At 46.0% G+C, this 20,779-nt stretch overlaps 1 protein-coding gene across 1 annotated transcript in view; it reads right to left on the bottom strand.

Moving 5' to 3' along the window:
• The window catches only part of LOC126198705 (chondroitin sulfate synthase 1), a 367,470-nt gene that overhangs the window by 326,922 nt on the left and 19,769 nt on the right, over positions 1 to 20,779 (bottom strand). Inside the window, exon 2 of the mRNA XM_049935208.1 lies at positions 18,769 to 19,108. Within this exon, the coding sequence (XP_049791165.1) occupies positions 18,769 to 19,108 (340 nt within the window). The remainder of the gene's footprint in view (positions 1 to 18,768; positions 19,109 to 20,779) is intronic.

Raw genomic sequence — 20,779 nt, 5'->3', positions numbered from 1 at the left:
GCGCCTGACTCTTGTTGTTGCAGACCGCAGACCGTTGTATTCTGCCCTGTTTCCATATCTCTGTATTTGAATACGCACGCCTGTGCCACTTTCTTTGGCGCTTGAGTGCAATAACAATCACAGCAGGACAAATTAAAATGATTTCGTCGTTACTTTCAACAGCGTCGTCGTCAGAGAGCATGACTCTCTCCTGCTCTTGCAGAAAAGGAAGAAAAGGAGAATGGAAGAGCCGGCCGAAGTGGCCGTGCGGTTAAAGGCGCTGCAGTCTGGAACCGCAAGACCGCTCCGGTCGCAGGTTCGAATCCTGCCTCGGGCATGGATGTTTGTGATGTTCTTAGGTTAGTTAGGTTTAACTAGTTCTAAGTTCTAGGGGACTAATGACCTCAGCAGTTGAGTCCCATAGTGCTCAGAGCCATTTGAACCATTTTTTTGGAGAATGGAAGTAATCCTAGTACATGACTGGAAAGACTTGATGGTTTTCCGAAAAACCAGGATATGCATTTCTGGATATAAATGGGCGTTCCATAAACTCCACTGAGTCTCTTTACTATTCATTTCTTCGCATCTCTTGAATGAGGTGAACACGGCCACCAGCGTTCGTCATCGTTTTTTTTTTTTGGTACGAGATTTTCAGTAGCTAGGCATTTCTAAAAACAGGTATTAGTGATCAGCGACCCGTAGTCATACATGACGAACTACGAAGAACAATGGTGTTCGTTGTGATATGAGTTCAGTAGCTGTGTCAATGGTTGTTGGCATGAACTAGAAGTATTAAGCATCCTCAACTGTGCGAAAATATATGTTCAATTGGCTCTGAGCACTATGGGACCTAACAGTTGAGGTTATTAGTCCCCTAGAACTTAGAACTACTTAAACCTAACTGACCTAAGGACATAACACACATCCATGCCCGAGGCAGGATTCGAACCAGCGACCGTAGCGGTCGCGCGGTTCCAGACTGAAGCGCCTAGACCCTATCGGCCACTTCGGCCGGCGCGAAAATATATGTGTGCGGACTTCAATCGGTTCGTACCAAATATGTACGTGAAAATTTGATGGTTATGAGAATGAGACAAGATTAAGCTCCAACAAGTAAGGTAAGGAATTTTGACGCACTGCATCACATATTTAATTTGTATCCAGCCGGTCTCGCTAGAGGCATTTACAGCGTTATCTCAACGGGAGAAAGTTTGTTCACGATCGACGCGTTGAGTAAGTATTTGTGTACCTACGTCACCCTGTGGCAGTGATATCACCGGCCGCCTGAACCCGTCAAGGAGAGCTTCTCATTGCAGCCGCTAGGATTAGTAGGACAACACACATTATATACGTCTCCAGACATCCCACTGAATCTAACGTATATGGCGCCGAAGTACGTAGTCGAGGGGAAAATAACTGCAGGTACAATGCGTTACCATTATAAGACTTTTCTTTGTTCGGCTGAGTCAATGGAGAAAACTGAGTCTGAATGAACGATGATTGGGGTTTACCATCCTGCCGATGATGAAATCATCAGAAACTGAGCACACGCTCGGGTTGTGCAAGGTCGGGGAAGTAACTGAGCCGTGTCCTTTCAGATGAATCAAACAACTCGTTTCCGGCACACCAAAAAATTTGAAGTGGGAGGCGGTGGACACTGCATAACTGACTTTTCAGCTCGCACTATGGCCGCATAACGAATGTATTAAGAAATAGATTAAATAAGTGTCTACACAAGAGGAATTTCAACACTGTTGGGCGCTTGTCCTCGCACGCGTCAGCGATTTTATTTCTCGTGACATGGATCAGGTCGTTACATGAGGCAGTTGATGGAACCACTTGTAAGAAACTACTTCTGGGTTGTGTGCATGACTGTTTCGTGTACTTCAAAATAACGTGATGGTCCCGTAGAATAACGCACCTGCATATGGAAGCAAAGAATGACTATTTTGCTTATGCTTGTGCTTGTGTGTGTGTGTGTGTGGAGTAAACGGGCCGTCAACGGTGAGGTTATCAGGCTCCTTACAAATGTCAAAAGAAAAGAATGTGGAGAAAATGGCAAGAGGAGTATACCTGCAAAATGACACTCACTCACTCACTGCCATCTCACTTTGTTGACCCACACCATCACTCGCCTGCACTCAACGGAGAAAGGGTGAGAGGTGTTATACCTGATAGTAAAACATAAGTAAAACCAAAGAGAAGCTCAAATAACAGCAAAAGGAAACGTGACAGCGTGACCACTAATTAAAAACGCGGGTGAATCAGTCACCCTGACAGACATTAGGAACCTCTCCCTAAAAGTTATAGATACGACTTGGACAGATCATAAAACCTTAAAACTCTAACCACATGCGTTTCAGTGTCGCTTAAAATAGGTGGCAGATCTGTCGGCAAATCTGCCGCAGCTGTCTGGTCCTAAAATACGAGGGGCGTTCAGAAAGTAAGCTCCGATCGGTCGCGAAATGGAAACGACTATGAAAATCCGATAAAGCTTTACACAGATGTGTTGGGTAGTGTCTCTAGTATAACCCCAGTTAGCATCACGTCGCTCTTCTCATTTCTGAGCTCGCAGTGAGTGCGTAAAGATGTCTAGAAAATAGTGTCTGCCGCCAAGTACGAGGGCCTGGTGAGAAATTTCGCCTGAAGCTAAGCAGCTAACATTACATAACTGTCGTGCTGTTTCTTCTTCAAGACAATTCTCAGCCGCATTCTGCAGGGGCAATGAAGATGCTCCTGCATCGTTTTCAAATGGAAATGTGAGATTACCCACAATACAGTCCGCAATTGTCTCCCCCTGAGTTTCATCTCTGGTCACATGAACCGCTGTCTTTGAAGACAACATTTTGACACAGACAACGAGGTGTAGGCCAGCGTGGAGAGTTGGCGGAAAGCACTGGCGGCTGCCTTCTATGATGAGGCTATTGAAAAGTTGGTACAACGCTATGACAAAAGTCTAAGTCAGAACGGCGACTACGTAGAGAAGTAGCTGAAAGGTGTAGCTAATTGTTACAAGTAAAACATTTCTGATGTTCACTGTGGTTTCAATTTGGCAATCAATTGGAGCTTACTTTCTGAACAGGCCTCGTAAAATTCTAAGAAGGTACACCACGGCCGTGTAGTGGACTTTAACAGACGCAGCTTGTTACCTGTCATTTGCAACCACTCGTCTTTCCATCGACGCATGGCTCTCTACCTCAACAGCAAGATGATAGGACGCAGGGGGATGGCACAGGATCACGACACGCCTTCTCGGCTGCTACATCCGCCCATTCGTTCCCCGTAACAGCCATGAACCCTGGTACTAAGCAGAAAGACACCCCCTGCCCCAGGCGTTGTAGTTGGAGGAGGACGTCCTGGATATTCTGGACTACTTTATTTGCTGGGCACAAGCTTTGTAGAGATTGTAGGGCACGCAGAGAACCGGAACTGACAAGGAATTAAGCATTCGAAGCACGTCTCACCTCCTCCAGTGTCGGTAAGATCCCATATAGTTGCACGTCGAAGAAAGTAAAATCACGAAGCAGTCGGATCTTGAGGACACGATCAGGGGAAACAACAGAGCAACCAGCTGAGTCTCTCTGTTTCGACCCACCCGCAAAAACAGCTATAGAGTTCTGGTGCTCAGTTTAAGTGTCATAAAATAAAGTCTTAAAGCACATTCAGAAGTGTAACCTTTCCTGTACTGCACTAGATCTAAAATTACGCTGAGCCTCTGCAGTAACCGTGGTGGCAGGCGGTTAAAAACCTGGATTTGGGATTCTACGTGCTCCACACCAAATCACTGCAGCACACGCTGCACACGGATCTCGAGTGGCATTGTTGCTTGTGGACGACTTGTGGTAAACGAGCAACAATATGGTATGTAGATGAAGTCAGAGCTGCGAGGAACTTAGATGCCTGACACACTATGGGGAGCTGCCGACGGATAGTGTGTGGCAGTTCGCCAGCCTCACCACGGAGTTTGAGTAGGGGACAGGTACCGTGGCCAGCCTAGTCCGCTCAGCTCGTTTACTGAGGATCTCGGAAAACTTTAATGATTTCATGGCGCAAAACCGATCGAGGTGGCGCAGCGGTTAAGACATTCCAAACGCAATCTGAAGGAGCACGGTTCAAATACCCGTGAGGCATCAAGATTTATGTTTTTCGCGGTTTCCCTAAATTGCTCAAGGCGAATCTCAGAATACTTCCTTTAATAAGAATACGGCCGATTTCTTTCCCCATCCTTGTTCTATCTGATCTTGTGTTCCGTCTCTAATGTTCTCATTGCTTATCGGGCATTAAACCCTAGTCTTCCTAATGTTTTTGATGTCACGAATCTTGAAGTAGATATTTATTCGTCACTCAGAAAGTGCTCAAGAACGAAGTATAAACAAAGTATAAACAGCCAGTGCGTTGGCGGAGCTGTTATTTGTACTCAGGTGATTCATGTGAAAAAGTTTCCGACGTGACTATGGCCGCACGACCGGACTTTGAATGGGGATCGGTAGCTGAAGCTAGACGCAGGCGCCATTCCATTTCGAAAATTGTTATAGAATTCAATATTCCGAGTGCAGTGTGCTGAGAATACCAAATTTCAGGCATTACCTCTCGCCATGGACAATGCAGTGCCCGACAGCCTTCACTCTTAACGACCGAGAGCAGCGGCGTTCGCGTAGTCAGTGCTAACAGACAAGCAACACTGCGTGAAATAAGCACAGAAATCCATGTGTGAAGTACGACGAACGTATCCGTTAGGATAGTGCGGCACAATATGGCATTAATGGACCATGGCAGTAGACGACCGATGCGAGTGCCTTTACTAACAGCACGACATCGCCTGCAGCGCCTCTCCAGGGCTCGAGGCCATATCGATTGGACCTTATACGACTGGAAAACTATGGCTGGTCATATGAGTCCCGATTTCATTTGGTAAGAGCTGAATTCGTATATACCGAGCGAGGTGGCGCAGTGATTGTCAAACTGGACTCGCATTTGGGAAGGGCGACGATCAAATCTGCGTCCGGCCATCCTGATTAGGTTTTCCATGATTTCCCTTAAGTCGCTTCAGGGAAATGCCTGCACGGTTTCTTTCACAAAAGGTACGGCCGATTCCCTTCCCTATCCTCCCCTACTCCGAGGCTGTACTCCCTCTTTAATGACCTCGTTATCGAAGGGACGTTAAACACCAACCTTATCCTCCTCCTCCTCCTTCAGTGTTCTATAAAGCTTTTCCTATTATTTTGCATAATGTCAAATTTGTCATAGAAGCTTTATAACGATATTCTTTCTTTCTTCCTCATTTTCTTGTGCCTTTGTCACGCATCGACGCAGATTCTGGATGGTTATTTACGGATTTGGCATGGTTACCATAAGGGGTGGCCGGATGCACTTCCTATCTCCATCCTATTACCCGCCTGGAATGGAATATGCGTACCCCAATTGCCTACGTGCTGTGTTATTCACGTAAAAGTGGGCGAATGTTTTCTAAATGTTTGCGAATCGTGTAACGGAGGCGAATCATTAGTACCAGCCCGGTATTCCCCTCGTAGGATGTGGGAAACTGCCCAAAAGCCACATCCAGGCTGGATGGTACACCGACCGTCGTCGTCAATACGGCGGGCGGAGTCGATCCGGGGTCGGCGTTCCTCGCGGCGCCTGAAGCGGGGCTTTAACACTCACCGCTATCCGGCCTGCTTTACGTAAAGAACATTCATAATACATTTTGCTTTGGTCGTTAATAAACTACTTTCATCTGTTACTTCTTCTGGGTTGGAGTACATTGCAACATGCAGTTGCTAGGTCGAGAACTGTTACACATACATTGGGCTGCAGGGACATTATGATTCATTACAAGAAAGCGCGGAACAATGACAAGGAGTGTTCAATAAGTAATGCATCACTTTTTTGCTCAAAGTAGGTTGGTTTTATACAGGATTCCAGTACACCATATTATTCCCCTCTCTTTTGGATACAATACCCTATATTTCAGCATAATTTAATGCGAGGCCTTTCGCCACCTTGTACTGTATTGTATTAAACCGGGGACCTAGAAACGACGGAGAGGCTCCGTCCCGCCGTAGCCCTCAGTGGTTCACAACCCCACAACAAGCCACAGCAGCCCACCCACCTAGCCGGCCGCGGTGGTCTAGCGGTTCTGGCGCTGCAGTCCGGAACCGCGGGACTGCTACGGTCGCAGGTTCGAATCCTGCCTCGGGCATGGGTGTGTGTGATGTCCTTAGGTTAGTTAGGTTTAAGTAGTTCTAAGTTCTAGGAGACTTATGACCTAAGATGTTGAGTCCCATAGTGCTCAGAGCCATTTGACACATTTGAACCCCACCCACCTCACCGCCACCCCACATCAAACCCACGGACCCCTCCCCCCCCCCCCCCCCCACTCCCCGGGAACGTCGAACGTCTCGTACCAGACGAGTGTAACCCCAAATGTTTGCGTAGTAGAGTGATTATGGTGTTTGCGTACGTGGAAACGGTGTTTGCGCAGTAATCGCCGACAGAGTGTAGCTGATATACTTGTATGGATATAGTGTCTGTTCTTTCGGAAATTAGAATTATATAATAATAACTTCAGCTGCTGACAGGCGTTGATATATATCAAAGGGGACAGGTGAAAATGTGTGCCCCGACCGGGACTTGAACCCGTGATCTCCAGCTTATATGGCAGACGCTCTATCCATCTGAGCCGCCGAGAGCACAGTGCGACTGCAGGGACTATCTCGCGCACGCCTCCCGCGTGACCCACATTCTCACCTTATATGTCCACACACTACATTAGTAGTGTCCCTACCCAAAACACTGATTACTCGTGGAAGACATTCTTACCAAGTCCCGTAAGAGTTCGGGTAATATGTGTGCATCGGCAGAGAAGAGGAAGGTTATGGTCGGTATCGCCAGAACTGTATACTTATATGGTCAGACATGTCCGAAAGAACAGATACCATATCCGTATAAGTATATGGTCTATATACTTATAGGCCCGCCCGGTTGGCCGTGCGGTCTAACGCACGGCTTTCCGGGAGGGAAGGAGCGCCTGGTCGCCGGCACGAATCCGCCCGGCCAGTCTGTGGATGGTTTTTAGGCGGTTTTCCATCTGCCTCGGCGAATGCGGGCTGGTTCCCCTTATTCCGCCTCAGTTACACTATGTCGGCGATTGCTGCGCAAACAAGTTTTCCGCGTACGCGTACACCACGCAAACACAGGGGTTACACTCGTCTGGTGTGAGACGTTCCCTGGGGGAGGGGGGGGGGTGTCCACCGGGGGCCGAACCGCACAATAACCCTGGGTTCGGTGTGGGGCGGCGGCGGGGTGAAGTGGACTGCGGTAGTCGTCGTGGGATTGTGGACCACTGCGGCTGCAGCGGGGACGGAGCCTCTCCGTCGTTTCTAGGTGCCCTGTTAACATACAATACAGTACAATACAATATACATATAGTCCATATACTTATATGGTCGGGCATGTCCGAAAGAACAGACGCCATATCCATGTAAGTATACGGTCTGGCGATACCGGCCCTGACCTCCCTCTTCTGTGCCGATGCACACATATTACCCGAACTCTCACGGGACTTGGTAAGAATGTCTTCCACGAGTAATGAGTGTGTTGGGTAGGGACACTACGAATGTAGTGTGTGGTCATATAAGGTGAGAATGTGGATCTCGCTGGAAGCGTGCGCGATATAGTCCCTGCAGTCGCACTATCCTCTCTGCCCTCGGTGGCTTAGATGGATAGAGCGTCCGCCATGTAAGCAGGAGATCGCGGGTTCAAGTCCCGGTCGGGGCACTCATTTTCATCTGTCCCCGTTGATATATAACAACACCTGTCAGCAGCTGAAGGTATTAATATATCATTCTAATTCATTGTAGCTGAGGTGGAATCAGAGGAACCAGCCCGCATTCGTCGAGGTAGATGAAAAACCGCCTTAAAAACCACCCACAGGCTAGTCGGCACACCGGACCTCGATACTAATCCGCCGGGCGGATTCGTGCTGGGGGCCGGCAGGCCTTCCCGCTCGGGAAGCAGCGCGTTAAACCGCGCGGCCAGCCGAGCGGCCTACGCCACCTTACTGGGAGGGCCTGATGCTCGCATGGTACCACTCTACGGGTCGGCGTCCGTGCCAACCTCTTGCTGCGCTAATAACCTCTCCATCATCTACGTACTGCTTCCCGCGGAGTACATTACGTTGGGCCAAACAGATGAAGTCGGTAGGTGCAACATCTGAGCTATAGGATGCATGAGGAAAAACAGTCAAATGCTAGTTTTGTGAGCTCCTATCGGGTGTGTGTGCAGACTTTTGTGAGGCCTTAGATTGTCATGGAGAAGGGGAAGATCGTCTGCATTGTGGCCATGTACACGTTGAAGTCATCTCCTCAGTTTCCCGAGAGTAGCGCATATACTTCGGAGTTGATCGTTGAACTGTGACAGCGAACATTAAACAGGATAGCTCTTTGAGAGTCCCAGATAACCGTTGCCATTATTTTACCTGAGGGTGCGGTTTTGGACTTTTCCTTCGGAGAAGAGGTGGCCCCACTCTATGGATTTGGCACAGCTCTGAAATATAGAAAGGTCCTCATCACACAGTTCTTTATTAAGCGTTGCGCGTTTCAAAATTTCACCATCAGACTGAATATGTGGAACAAAGTGTACAAGGATATTAACGATGGCAAATATGTACATAATTTTCAAGTAATATCGTACTTATATATAAATCAAAATTTAGTAAAAAGCTCATGAAAGTGAGCACATAGACTGAATATAATAGAGCTCTCATCTCATATAGGCATATTGGGCAGTGCGGTTGCCTATTCGAGGAAAGCCAGTGCCAAACTGTGTGTGGCGATTAAGCAATCTAAAAGTAAACGAAGGCCGGTAGGTGGCGCTAGCATCCACCATAGAAATGAAGTCAAAGAGTAACTTTGCAAAGACCTACACATTGTGATGAGCTACATGTCAGAACATCGTGAACAGCTTGACAAAGACACATTTATGCTACTCTTATGGAGGAGAACTCATGTACTGATAGTAAGTAAAATTGACATAGAATGAAATGTGTGTCGTTAGGTAGTATCGTGAACAACGTACCAAAGACAGTAGTTAGTCAATAATCAAGACAAAAGACGAATTTCCAACCACTAACTTCCGTAGTATAATGTAGACATAAAACCGAGATGGGTCATAAACGAAATATAAGTTGTAAAACATTAAGTTTACAGCCATCACAAAATAAAATGTTACATAATTGTCACCAAATGTAATGGTATTACAATAGTCAAACTTTCATGAGTTTATTACTAAAGTTTCATTTAAATGTAACTACGATATTAACTGAAAATTCTCTTCTTGGATTACTAAGATGGATGCTCACGCTTTTATGTACATACTTACTATCGTTAATTTCCCTGTACACCTTACCTCAGCTTCAGTCTGATGATGAAATTTTGAAACGCGTAACTCTTAATAAAGAACTGTGGGATCAAGAAAGTTGTGCGAAATCTGAATGATCTCCTGCCTCTACCATGGATGTATTACTCCATCGAGTAATGAGACTACATGGATTGCCATTTTATTTCCAGTTCGAAGTTACGAGCCCAATCGCCTTTGACGATGTTCGGCAAAAAATAATCTCGATCAGTCTCGCAACGTGTAAGCAAATCCCTCACATATGGTCCTTCGTTGCTCTTTATGTTCTTCTGCTACGCCGCGAGGTCAACAGGGAGCAACTACTTTTGAGTTCCTCAACTGGTGAACGAGAGTGTCAGTACTACTAACAGAGACCGGCCGTTGAGCGGCGACGTGTTTGACTGTGAACCGTCGATCACCTCGAATTCCAACATTCCTCGCGGTTCTAGGCGCGCAGTCCGGAGCCGTGCGACTGCTACGGTCGCAGGTTCGAATCCTGCTTCGGGCATGGATGTGTGTGATGTCCTTAGGTTAGTTAGGTTTAAGTAGTTCTAAGTTCTAGGGGACTAATGACCACAGCAGTTGAGTCCCATAGAGCTCAGAGCCATTTGAACCATTTTTTTCCAGCATTCCAACATTGCTGCGAGGTGTTTCATTGTTACCCATCGATCACTTCGAATGAGAGTGTCAAATCAAACACCACTCAGCCGTCTAAATTTCCAAATTGTTATTTTATTGGACTACCTGTTTCGGCGATATACTACAGTGTCTTCAGGCCCCCTGGCGGACATGTAAGAAGGTTCCAACCTCGGTTCCGATCAAAATAGGGACCAGCATTCAAAGACTGGTATCGGTAGATTCTTGAGAGAGCGATCACTTCAAAAATCACCTGCCGAAGTGACCGCTGTCTCAGAAATCTACAGATACCAGTCTTTGAGTACTGGGCCGGCCGGGGTGGTCAAGCGGTTCGAGGCGCTACAGTCTGGAATCGCGCGACCGCTACGATCGCAGGTTCGAATCGGGCCTCGGGCATGGATGTGTGTGATGTCCTTAGGTTCGTTAGGTTTAAGTAGTTCTAAGTTCTAGGGGACTGATGACCTTAGAAGTTAAGTCCCATAGTGCTCAGAGCCATTTGAACCATTTGAGTACTGGCCTCTATTTTGACTGGAATCGAGGTTGGTATCTTCCTAGACGTAGGTTAGGGAACATGAAGATGGTGTAATACAGGGTGATTCAAAAAGAATACCACAACTTTAAAAATGTGTATTTAATGAAAGAAACATAATATAACCTTCTGTTATACATCATTACAAAGAGTATTTAAAAAGGTTTTTTTTTTTCACTCAAAACCAAGTTCAGAGATGTTCAATATGGCCCCCTCCAGACACACGAGCAATATCAACCCGAAACTCCAACTCGTTCCACACTCTCTGTAGCATATCAGGCGTAACAGTTTGGATAGCTGCTGTTATTTCTCGTTTCAAATCATCAATGGTGGCTGGGAGAGGTGGCCGAAACACCATATCCTTAACATACCCCCATAAGAAAAAATCGCATGGGGTAAGAAGATCAGGGCTTCTTGGAGGCCAGTGATGAAGTGCTCTGTCACGGGCTGCCTGGCGGCCGATCCATCGCCTCGGGTAGTTGACGTTCAGGTTTCATAACTAAGCTTTTTCGTAGGACTCTCCATACAGTTGATTGTGGAATTTGCAGCTCTCTGCTAGCTCTGCGAGTCGATTTTCCTGGGCTGCGAACAAATGCTTGCTGGATGCGTGCTACATTTTCATCACTCGTTCTCGGCCGTCCAGAACTTTTCCCTTTGCACAAACACCCATTCTCTGTAAACTGTTTATACCAACGTTTAATACACCACCTATCAGGAGGTTTAACACCATACTTCGTTCGAAATGCACGCTGAACAACCGTCGTCGATTCACTTCTGCCGTACTCAATAACACAAAAAGCTTTCTGTTGAGCGGTCGCCATCTTAGCATCAACTGACGCTGACGCCTAGTCAACAGCGCCTCAAGCGAACAAATGTAAAACTAAATGAAACTTTATAGCTCCCTTAATTCGCCGACAGATAGTGCTTAGCTCTGCCTTTTGTCGTTGCAGAGTTTAAAATTCCTAAAGTTGTGGTATCCTTTTTGAATCACCCTGTATATCGCCAAAACTGGTAGCCCAATAAAATAACAATTTGGAATTTAGACGGGTAAAAGGTGTTTGAAGTGACCTTCTGTACTGAACAGACGAGGTCCTGCAAACATCTCTGAAAAGATGGACATACAAAGAGCAGAATGAGTGTCCGCACGTTCCAACATTGCAGGAGTCACAGCTGTGTGCAGTCGGCCGGACCGTGGGACATTGGACAGGTGTGCGCGACGACGACAGATGCCTCGCCCAAAGACTCACCGAGCATGTGTTCACTGCCAGGTGTCAGTACACATTCGGCAAGTGCTTATCAATATCAGCGATGCTATGGTTTTACGCCAAACTAAACTCAATGACAGCTTTCTGTCTGGAATGTAGCGCCGCAACATGTTAGAAATTCAGCATTTTTTTCATCCGAAATTGGCGAAAAAAGAGTACGTTGTATTACTTATGGAACGCCTCTCCTACACTAAGGCCATTAAAATTGCTACACCACGAAGATGACGTGCTACAGACGCGAAATTTAACCGACAGAAAGAAGATACTGTGATATGCAAATGATTAGCTTTTCAAGGCATTCACACAAGGTTGGCGCCGGTGGCGACACCTACAACGTGCTGACATGAGGAAAGTTTCCAACCGATTTCTCATTCACAAACAGCAGTTGACCACCTTTGCCTGGTGAAACGTTGTTGTGATAACTCGTGTAAGGAGTAGAAATGCCTACCATCACGTTTCTGACTTTGATAAGGGTCGGATTGTAGCCTATCGCGATTGCGGTTTATCGTATCGCGACATTTCTGCTCGCGTTGGTCGAGATCCAATGACTGTTAGCAGAATATGGAATCGGTGGGTTCAGGAGGGTAATACGGAACGCAGTGCTCGATCCCAACGGCCTCGTATCACTAGCAGTCGAGATGACAGGCATCTTATCCACATGACTGTAACGGATCGTGCAGCCCTGAGTCAACAGATGAGGAAGTTTGCAAGACAACAACCATCTGCACGAACAGTTCGACGACGTTTGCAGCAGCATGGACTATCAGCTCGAAGATATTCGCTGCGGTTACCCTTGACACTGCGTCACAGACAGGAGCGCCTGCGATGGTGTACTCAACGACGAACCTGGGTGTACGAATGGCAGAACGTCATTTTTTCGGATGAATCCAGGATCTGTTTACAGCATCATGATGGTCGCAATCCGTGTGTGGCGACATCGCGGTGAATGCACATTGGAAGCGTGTATTCGTCATCGCCATAGTGTCGTACCACCCGGCGTGATGGTATGGGGTGCCATTGGTTACACGTCTTCGTCACCTCTTGTTCGCATTGACGGCACTTTCAACAGTGGACGTTACATTTCAGATGTGTTATGACCCGTGGCTCTACCCATCATTCGATCCCTGCAAAACCCTACGTTTCAGCAGGATAATGCAGGGCAGCATGTTGCGGGTCCTGTACGGGCCTTTCTGGATACAGAAGATGTTCGACTGCTGTGCAAAGATGTAGTTGTAAGATGTATATATTAAAATATTTTTATTTAACTTGGTGTATTTTTTTAAATCAACCGGAGGTTACTTTCTGAACGGCCCTCGTATAATGGTAAGACAGAGATTTAGGAACCAGGTTTTAAATTTTAATTTCCAGGGGCAGATGTGGATTCTGACCACAATCTATTGGTTATGAACTGCAGATTGAAACTGAAGAAACTGCAAAAAGGCGAGAATTTAAGGAGATGGGACCTGGACAAACTGAAAGAACCAGAAGTTGTAGAGAGTTTCAGGGAGAGCATAAGGGAACAATTGACAGGAATGGGGGAAATAAATACAGTAGAAGAAGAATGGGTAGCTCTGAGGGATGAAGTAGTGAAGGCAGCAGACGATCAAGTAGGTAAAAAGACGAGGGCAAATAGAAATCCTTGGGTAACAGAAGAAATATTGAATTTAATTGATGAAAGGAGAAAATATAAAAATGCAGTAAATGAAGCAGGCAAAAAGGAATACAAACGTCTCAAAATGAGATCGACAGGAAGTGGTTCAAAAATGGTTCAAATGGCTCGGAGCACTATGGGACTCAACTGCTGAGGTCATAAGTCCCCTAGAACTTAGAACTACTTAAACCTAACTAACCTAAGGACAACACACACATCCATGCCCGAGGCAGGATTCGAACCTGCGACCGTAGCGGTCGCGCGGTTCCAGACTGTAGCGCCAGAACCGCTCGGCCACCAGCGGCCGGCGACAGGAAGTGCAAAATGGCTAAGCAGGGATGGCTAGAGGACAAATGTAAGGATGTAGAGGCCTGTCTCACTAGGGGCAAGATAGATACTGCCTACAGGAAAATTAAAGAGACCTTTGGAGAGAAGAGAACCACTTGTATGAATATCAAGAGCTCAGATGGCAACCCAGTTCTAAGCAAAGAAGGGAAGGCAGAAAGGTGGAAGGAGTATATAGAGGGTTTATACAAGGGCGATGTACTTGAGGACAATATTATGGAAATGGAAGAGGATGTAGATGAAGACGAAATGGGAGATAAGATACTGCGTGAAGAGTTTGACAGAGCACTGAAAGACCTGAGTCGAAACAAGGCCCCGGGAGTAGACAAAATTCCATTAGAACTACTGATGGCCTTGGGAGAGCCAGTCATGACAAAACTCTACCATCTGGTGAGCAAGATGTATGAGACAGGCGAAATACCCTCAGACTTCAAGAAGAATATAATAATTCCAATCCCAAAGAAAGCAGGTGTTGACAGATGTGAAAATTACCGAACTATCAGTTTAATAAGTCACAGTTGCAAAATACTAACGAGAATTCTTTACAGACGAATGGAAAAACTGGTAGAAGCGGACCTCGGGGAAGATCAGTTTGGATTCCGTAGAAATGTTGGAACACGTCAGGCAATACTAACCTTACGACTTATCTTAGAAGCTAGATTAAGAAAAGGCAAACCTACGTTTCTAGCATTTGTAGACTTAGAGAAAGCTTTTGACAATGTTAACTGGAATACTCTCTTTCAAATTCTGAAGGTGGCAGGGGTAAAATACAGGGAGCGGAAGGCTATTTACAATTTGTACAAAAACCAGATGGCAGTTATAAGAGTCGAGGGGCATGAAAGGGAAGCAGTGGTTGGGAAAGGAGTGAGACAGGGTTGTAGCCTCTCCCCGATGTTATTCAATCTGTATATTGAGCAAGCAGTAAAGGAAACAAAAGAAAAATTCGGAGTAGGTATTAAAATTCATGGAGAAGAAGTAAAAACTTTGAGGTTTGCCGATGACATTGTAATTCTATCAGAGACAGCAATGGACTTGGAAGAGCAGTTGAACGGAATGGACAGTGTCTTGAAAGGAGGATATAAGATGAACATCAACAAAAGCAAAACGAGGATAATGGAATGTAGTCAATTAAATCTGGTGATGCTGAGGGAATTAGATTAGGAAATGAGACACTTAAAGTAGTAAAGGAGTTTTGCTATTTAGGGAGTACAATAACTGATGATGGTCGAAGTAGAGAGGATATAAAATGTAGACTGGCAATGGCAAGGAAATCGTTTCTGAAGAAGAGAAATTTGTTAACATCGAGTATAGATTTAAGTGTCAGGAAGTCGTTTCTGAAAGTATTTGTATGAAGTGTAGCCATGTATGGAAGTGAAACATGGACGATAACTAGTTTGGACAAGAAGAGAATAGAAGCTTTCGAAATGTGGTGCTACAGAAGAATGCTGAAGGTAAGGTGGGTAGATCACGTAACTAATGAGGAGGTACTGAATAGGATTGGGGAGAAGAGAAGTTTGTGGCACAACTTGACTAGAAGAAGGGATCGGTTGGTAGGACATGTCCTGAGGCATCAAGGGATCACAAATTTAGCATTGGAGGGCAGCGTGGAGGGTAAAAATCGTAGAGGGAGACCAAGAGATGAATACACTAAGCAGATTCAGAAGGATGTAGGTTGCAGTAGGTACTGGGAAATGAAGAAGCTTGCACAGGATAGAGTAGCATGGAGAGCTGCATCAAACCAGTCTCAGGACTGAAGACCACAACAACAACAACAACAACAACAACAATATTTGTCCAATGAATACCCGTTTATCATCTGCATTTCTTCCTGGTGTAGCAATTTCAATGGACAGTAGTGTATTTGCCACATGTCCCACACGCTTGAACAGTATTCTAGGACGCATCACACGGGTGTCTTGGCAGCAATTTCCTTTATAGTCTGACCGCATTTTCCTAGTGCCTTACCAAAAAAACCGGTGTGTCTCCTGCTTCCTCTAGGAATGAACCGATGTGATAATTCTATTGCTTATCCCATTCAGCGATAACTTCGAATTTGTGTCAGTCGACATTGGAAGCGTGTATTTGTCTTCGGCATAGTGGCGTATCAACCGGCGTGATGGTATGGGGTGCCATTGGTTACACGTCTCGGTCAGCTCTTGTTCGCATTGACGGCACTTTGACCAGTGGACGTTACATTTCAGATGTGTTACGATGCGTGTCTCTATCCTTCATTCGATCCTTGCGAAACCCTACATTTCAGCAGGATAATGCACGACCGCATGTTGCAGGTCCTGTACGGGCCTTTCTGGATACAGTAAATGTTCGACTGCTGCCCTAGCCAGCACATTCTCCAGATCTCTCATCAATTGAAAACGTCTGGTCAATGGTGGCCGAGCAACTGGCTCGTCACAATACGCCAGTCACTACTCTTGATGAACTGTGGTATCGTGTTGAAGCTGCATGGGCATCTGTACCTGTACACGCCATCCAAGCTCTGTTTGGCTCAATGCCCAGGCGTATCAAGGCCGTTATTACGGGCAGAGGTGGTTGTTCTGGGTACTGATTTCTCAGGATCTCTGCACCCAAATTGCGTGAAAATGTAAGCACATGTCAGTTCTAGTATAATATGAACCATGGATCTTGCCGTTGGTGGGGAGGCTTGCGTGCCTCAGCGATACAGATGGCCGTACCGTAGGTGCAACCACAACGGAGGGGTATCTGTTGAGAGGCCAGACAAACATGTGGTTCCTGAAGAAGGGCAGCAGCCTGGTTGATTGACTGATCTGGCCTTGTAACATCAACCAAAACGGCCTTGCTGTGCTGGTACTGCGAACGGCTGAAAGCAACGGGAAACTACAGCCGTAATTTTTCCCGAGGACATGCAGCTTTACTGTATGATTAAATGATGATGGCGTCCTCTTGGGTAAAATATTCCAGAGGTAAAATAGCCCCCCATTCGGATCTCCGGGCGGGGACTACGCAAGAGGACGTCGTTATCAGCAGAAAGAAAACTGGCGTTCTACGGATCGGAGCGTGGAATGTCAGATCCCTTAATTGGGCAGGTAGATTAGAAAATCTAAAAAGGGAAATGGATAGGTTAAAGTTAGATATAGTGGGAATTAGTGAAGTTCGGTGGCAGAAGGAACAAGACTTTTGGTCAGGTGATTACAGGGTTATAAATACAAAATCAAATAGGGGTAATGCAGGAGTAGGTTTAATAATGAATAAAAAAATAGGAGTGCGGGTTAGCTACTACAAACAGCATAGTGAACGCATTATTGTGGCCAAGATAGACACAAAGCCCATGCCTACTACAGTAGTACAAGTTTATATGCCAACTAGCTCTGCAGATGATGAAGAAATTATTGAAATGTATGACGAGATAAAACAAATTACTCAGGTAGTGAAGGGAGACGAAAATTTAATAGTCATGGGTGACTGGAATTCGTCAGTAGGAAAAGGGAGAGAAGGAAACATAGTAGGTGAATATGGATTGGGGGGAAGAAATGAAAGAGGAAGCCGCCTTGTAGAATTTTGCACAGAGCATAACTTAATCATAGCTAACACTTGGTTCAAGAATCATAAAAGAAGGTTGTATACCTGGAAGAATCCTGGAGATACTAAAAGGTATCAGATAGATTATACGAGGGCGGTTCAGAAAGTAACCTCCGATTGGTCACAGTGCGGGTTGTGGGGGGAGTAGCGACGCCATCTGTGCGTTCACGCACTCAACAGGTCAGTCGGCATCAAGCCGTGGTCGAGTGAACGTCGTACCTGCGCTAGTTTAGTTTTTGTGGCAGTTTGAAATGTGTGCTGCAATAGAAAACCCCGCCAAATGTGAAGTGCGTGCTGTCATAAGGTTTTTTACAGCCAAAGGATATTCTGCAGCAGCTATTCATCGTGAGCTTTGTGCCGTGTACGGACCAAGAGTTATGAGTGAAGGAGTCGTCCGTGAATGGGTACGTTTATTTAAAAGTGGACGAGAAAACGTTCATGATGAAGAGAGGAGTGGTAGACCATCATTGGTGACTGACGAACTCGTTCAGACAGTTGATGCAAAAGTTCGTGAAAATCGACGTTTCTCAATGTCGGAGTTGTCTACTGGTTTTCCACAGATTTCTAAGACTCTCTTGTACAAGATAGTGACAGCAAGATTGGGTTACCGTAAGTTCTGTGCACGATGGGTGCCCAAAATTCTTACCGACCACCACAAAACTCAAAGAATGGCCTCTGCATTAGACTTTCTGTCACGTTATGAGGACGAAGGAGAACCATTGTTAAACAGAATCGTGACCGGTGACGAAACCTGGATTAAGTACGTGAACCCTGAGACAAAAGAACAATCAAAGATGTGGGCACATTCAAATTCGCCTACCAAACCAAGAAAAGCCTCGCAAGATTTTTCTGCCAGAAAACTGATGGCAACGGTGTTTTGGGATGCCAAAGGGGTGTTGTTGGTTGAATTCATGGAACGTGGTACGACCATTAATCAAGACGTGTACTGTGAAACAATAAAAAAGTTACGACGGGCTATACAGAACAAACGCCGTGGTATGCTGACTTCCGGTATCGTTTTTTTGCACGATAACGCCCGTCCTCATTCTGCTCGCAGAACAACGGCCCTTCTTGAGTCCTTCAAGTGGGACGTTATCAACCATCCACCTTACAGCCCAGACCTGGCGCCAAGTGATTATCACCTCTTCATGCATTTTAAGAAATGGCTCGGGTCACAGCGGTTTGATGACGACGAAGAGCTCAAAGATGTACGCACCCAAACTGCGTGAAAATGTAATCACTTGTCAGTTCTAGTATAATATATTTGTTCAATGAATACCCGTTTATCATCTGCAGTCCTTCTCAGTGTAGCAATTTTAATGGCCAGTAGTGTATTTCAGTCCAAGAAGGCTGCGTGCAGGCTGTCTACAGAGGTGAGGAGGCGCGCGACATACAGAGTGGGGGTGAGCGCTCACCTGCCTGCTGTCGACGGAGCGCAGCAGCTTCTCGAGGCGGTCGGCGCGGACGTAGACGTCGTCGTCGGCGCGCAGGAACCACTCGAAGCGGTCGCCGAAGTGTCGCCACATGTAGTGCAGCATGAGGAAGGACTTCTTCTGCGGCGGGTACGAGTCGTCGACGCCGCGTAGGCGCACCAGCGGCAGGTCGGGCCGGTCGGGCGGGCGGCGCGACGCCCACGACGAGAAGAAGGCGACGCGGCCCGGCAGCTGGCGGCCCCACGTGTCCAGCACGGCGACGGCGCGCGTGTCCACGTACTTCTGCGCCGTCATCACGCCCGCCAGCAGCAGCGTCCGCGGGCTGCCGCCACACAAAACAGCGCGTCAGCGATAACGCGGTCCAGGGTTCATATGGGGCTTCTAGAAGCTTTCGGGTGAAATTTTATTTATGTAATCGTATGGCTAGGGCCCCCCCGTCGGGCAGGCCGTTCGCCAGGTGCCGGTCTTACAATGTGACGCCACTTCCACGACTTGCAGTCGATGAGGATGATAGGATGACGATGACAGCACAACATCCAGTCCATGGGTGGAGAAAATTCCCCGACCCAGCCGGGAATCGTACCCGGGCCCAGAGGACTGACAATCCGTCACGCTGACCATTCTACATCTACATCTACATACATACTCCGCAATCCACCATACGGTGCGTGGCGGAGGGTACCTCGTACCACAACTAGCATCTTCTCTCCCTGTTCCACTCCCAAACAGAGTGAGGGAAAAATGACTGCCTATATGCCTCTGTATGAGCCCTAATCTCTCTTATCTTATCTTTATGGTCTTTCCGCGAAATATAAGTTCGCGGCAGTAAAATTGTACTGCAGTCAGCCTCAAATGCAGGCTCTCTAAATTTCCTCAGTAGCGATTCACGAAAAGAACGCCTCCTTTCCTCCAGAGACTCCCACCCGAGTTCCTGAAGCATTTCCGTAACACTCGCGTGATGATCAAACCTACCAGTAACAAACCTTTTGTGGTGCATACTTGTATGTGGGAACGTGTTGTTTTATAAGTTTTGTGTTGTAAGGCAAGCTGTTGATGTATTATTTTTGCTACATTGTCATGTCTTCTGGAGTATTCTGTATTTGCTAGTATTGTACATCCGCTTGTGATGTGATTTACTGTTTCTATTTGTTGTTTGCAAAGTCTGTATTTATCTGTTGTGGTATTGGGATCTTTAATAATATGCTTGCTGTAATATCTGGTGTTTATTGTTTGATCCTGTATTGCAATCATGAATCCTTCCGTCTCACTGTATATATTGCCTTTTCTTAGCCATGTGTTGGATGCGTCTTGATCTATGTGTGGCTGTGTTAGATGATACGGGTGCTTGCCATGTAGTGTTTTCTTTTTACAATTTACTTTCTTCGTATTTGTTGATGTTATGTGATCTAAACGGTTGTAGAGGTGGTTATGAAATTGTAGTGGTGTAGCCGATGTATTTATATGAGTGATTGCTTTGTGTATTTTGCTAGTTTCTGCTCGTTCTATAAAGAATTTTCTTAAATTGTCTACCTGTCCATAGTGTAGGTTTTTTATGTCGATAAATCCCCTTCCTCCTTCCTTTCTGCTTAATGTGAATCTTTCTGTTGCTGAATGTATGTGATGTATTCTATTTTTGTGGCACTGTGATCGTGTAAGTGTGTTGAGTGCTTCTAGGTCTGTGTTACTCCATTTCACTACTCCAAATGTGTAGGTCAATATTGGTATAGCATAAGTATTTATAGCTTTTGTCTTGTTTCTTGCTGTCAATTCTGTTTTCAGTATTTTTGTTAGTCTTTGTCTATATTTTTCCTTTAGTTCTTCTTTAATATTTGTATTATCTAATCCTATTTTTTGTCTGTATCCCAGATATTTATAGGCATCTGTTTTTTCCCTCGCTTCTATGCAGTCGCTGTGGTTATCCAATGTGTAATCTTCTTGTTTAGTGTGTCTTTCTTACATTTGTCTGTTCCAAAAGCCATATTTATATCATTGC

The sequence above is a fragment of the Schistocerca nitens genome, chromosome 8, assembly GCF_023898315.1.
Source record: "Schistocerca nitens isolate TAMUIC-IGC-003100 chromosome 8, iqSchNite1.1, whole genome shotgun sequence".
NCBI lineage: Eukaryota > Metazoa > Arthropoda > Insecta > Orthoptera > Acrididae > Schistocerca > Schistocerca nitens.
The sequence above is the reverse complement of the archived record's forward strand: the minus strand, read 5'-3'. Positions and strand labels throughout refer to the sequence as shown.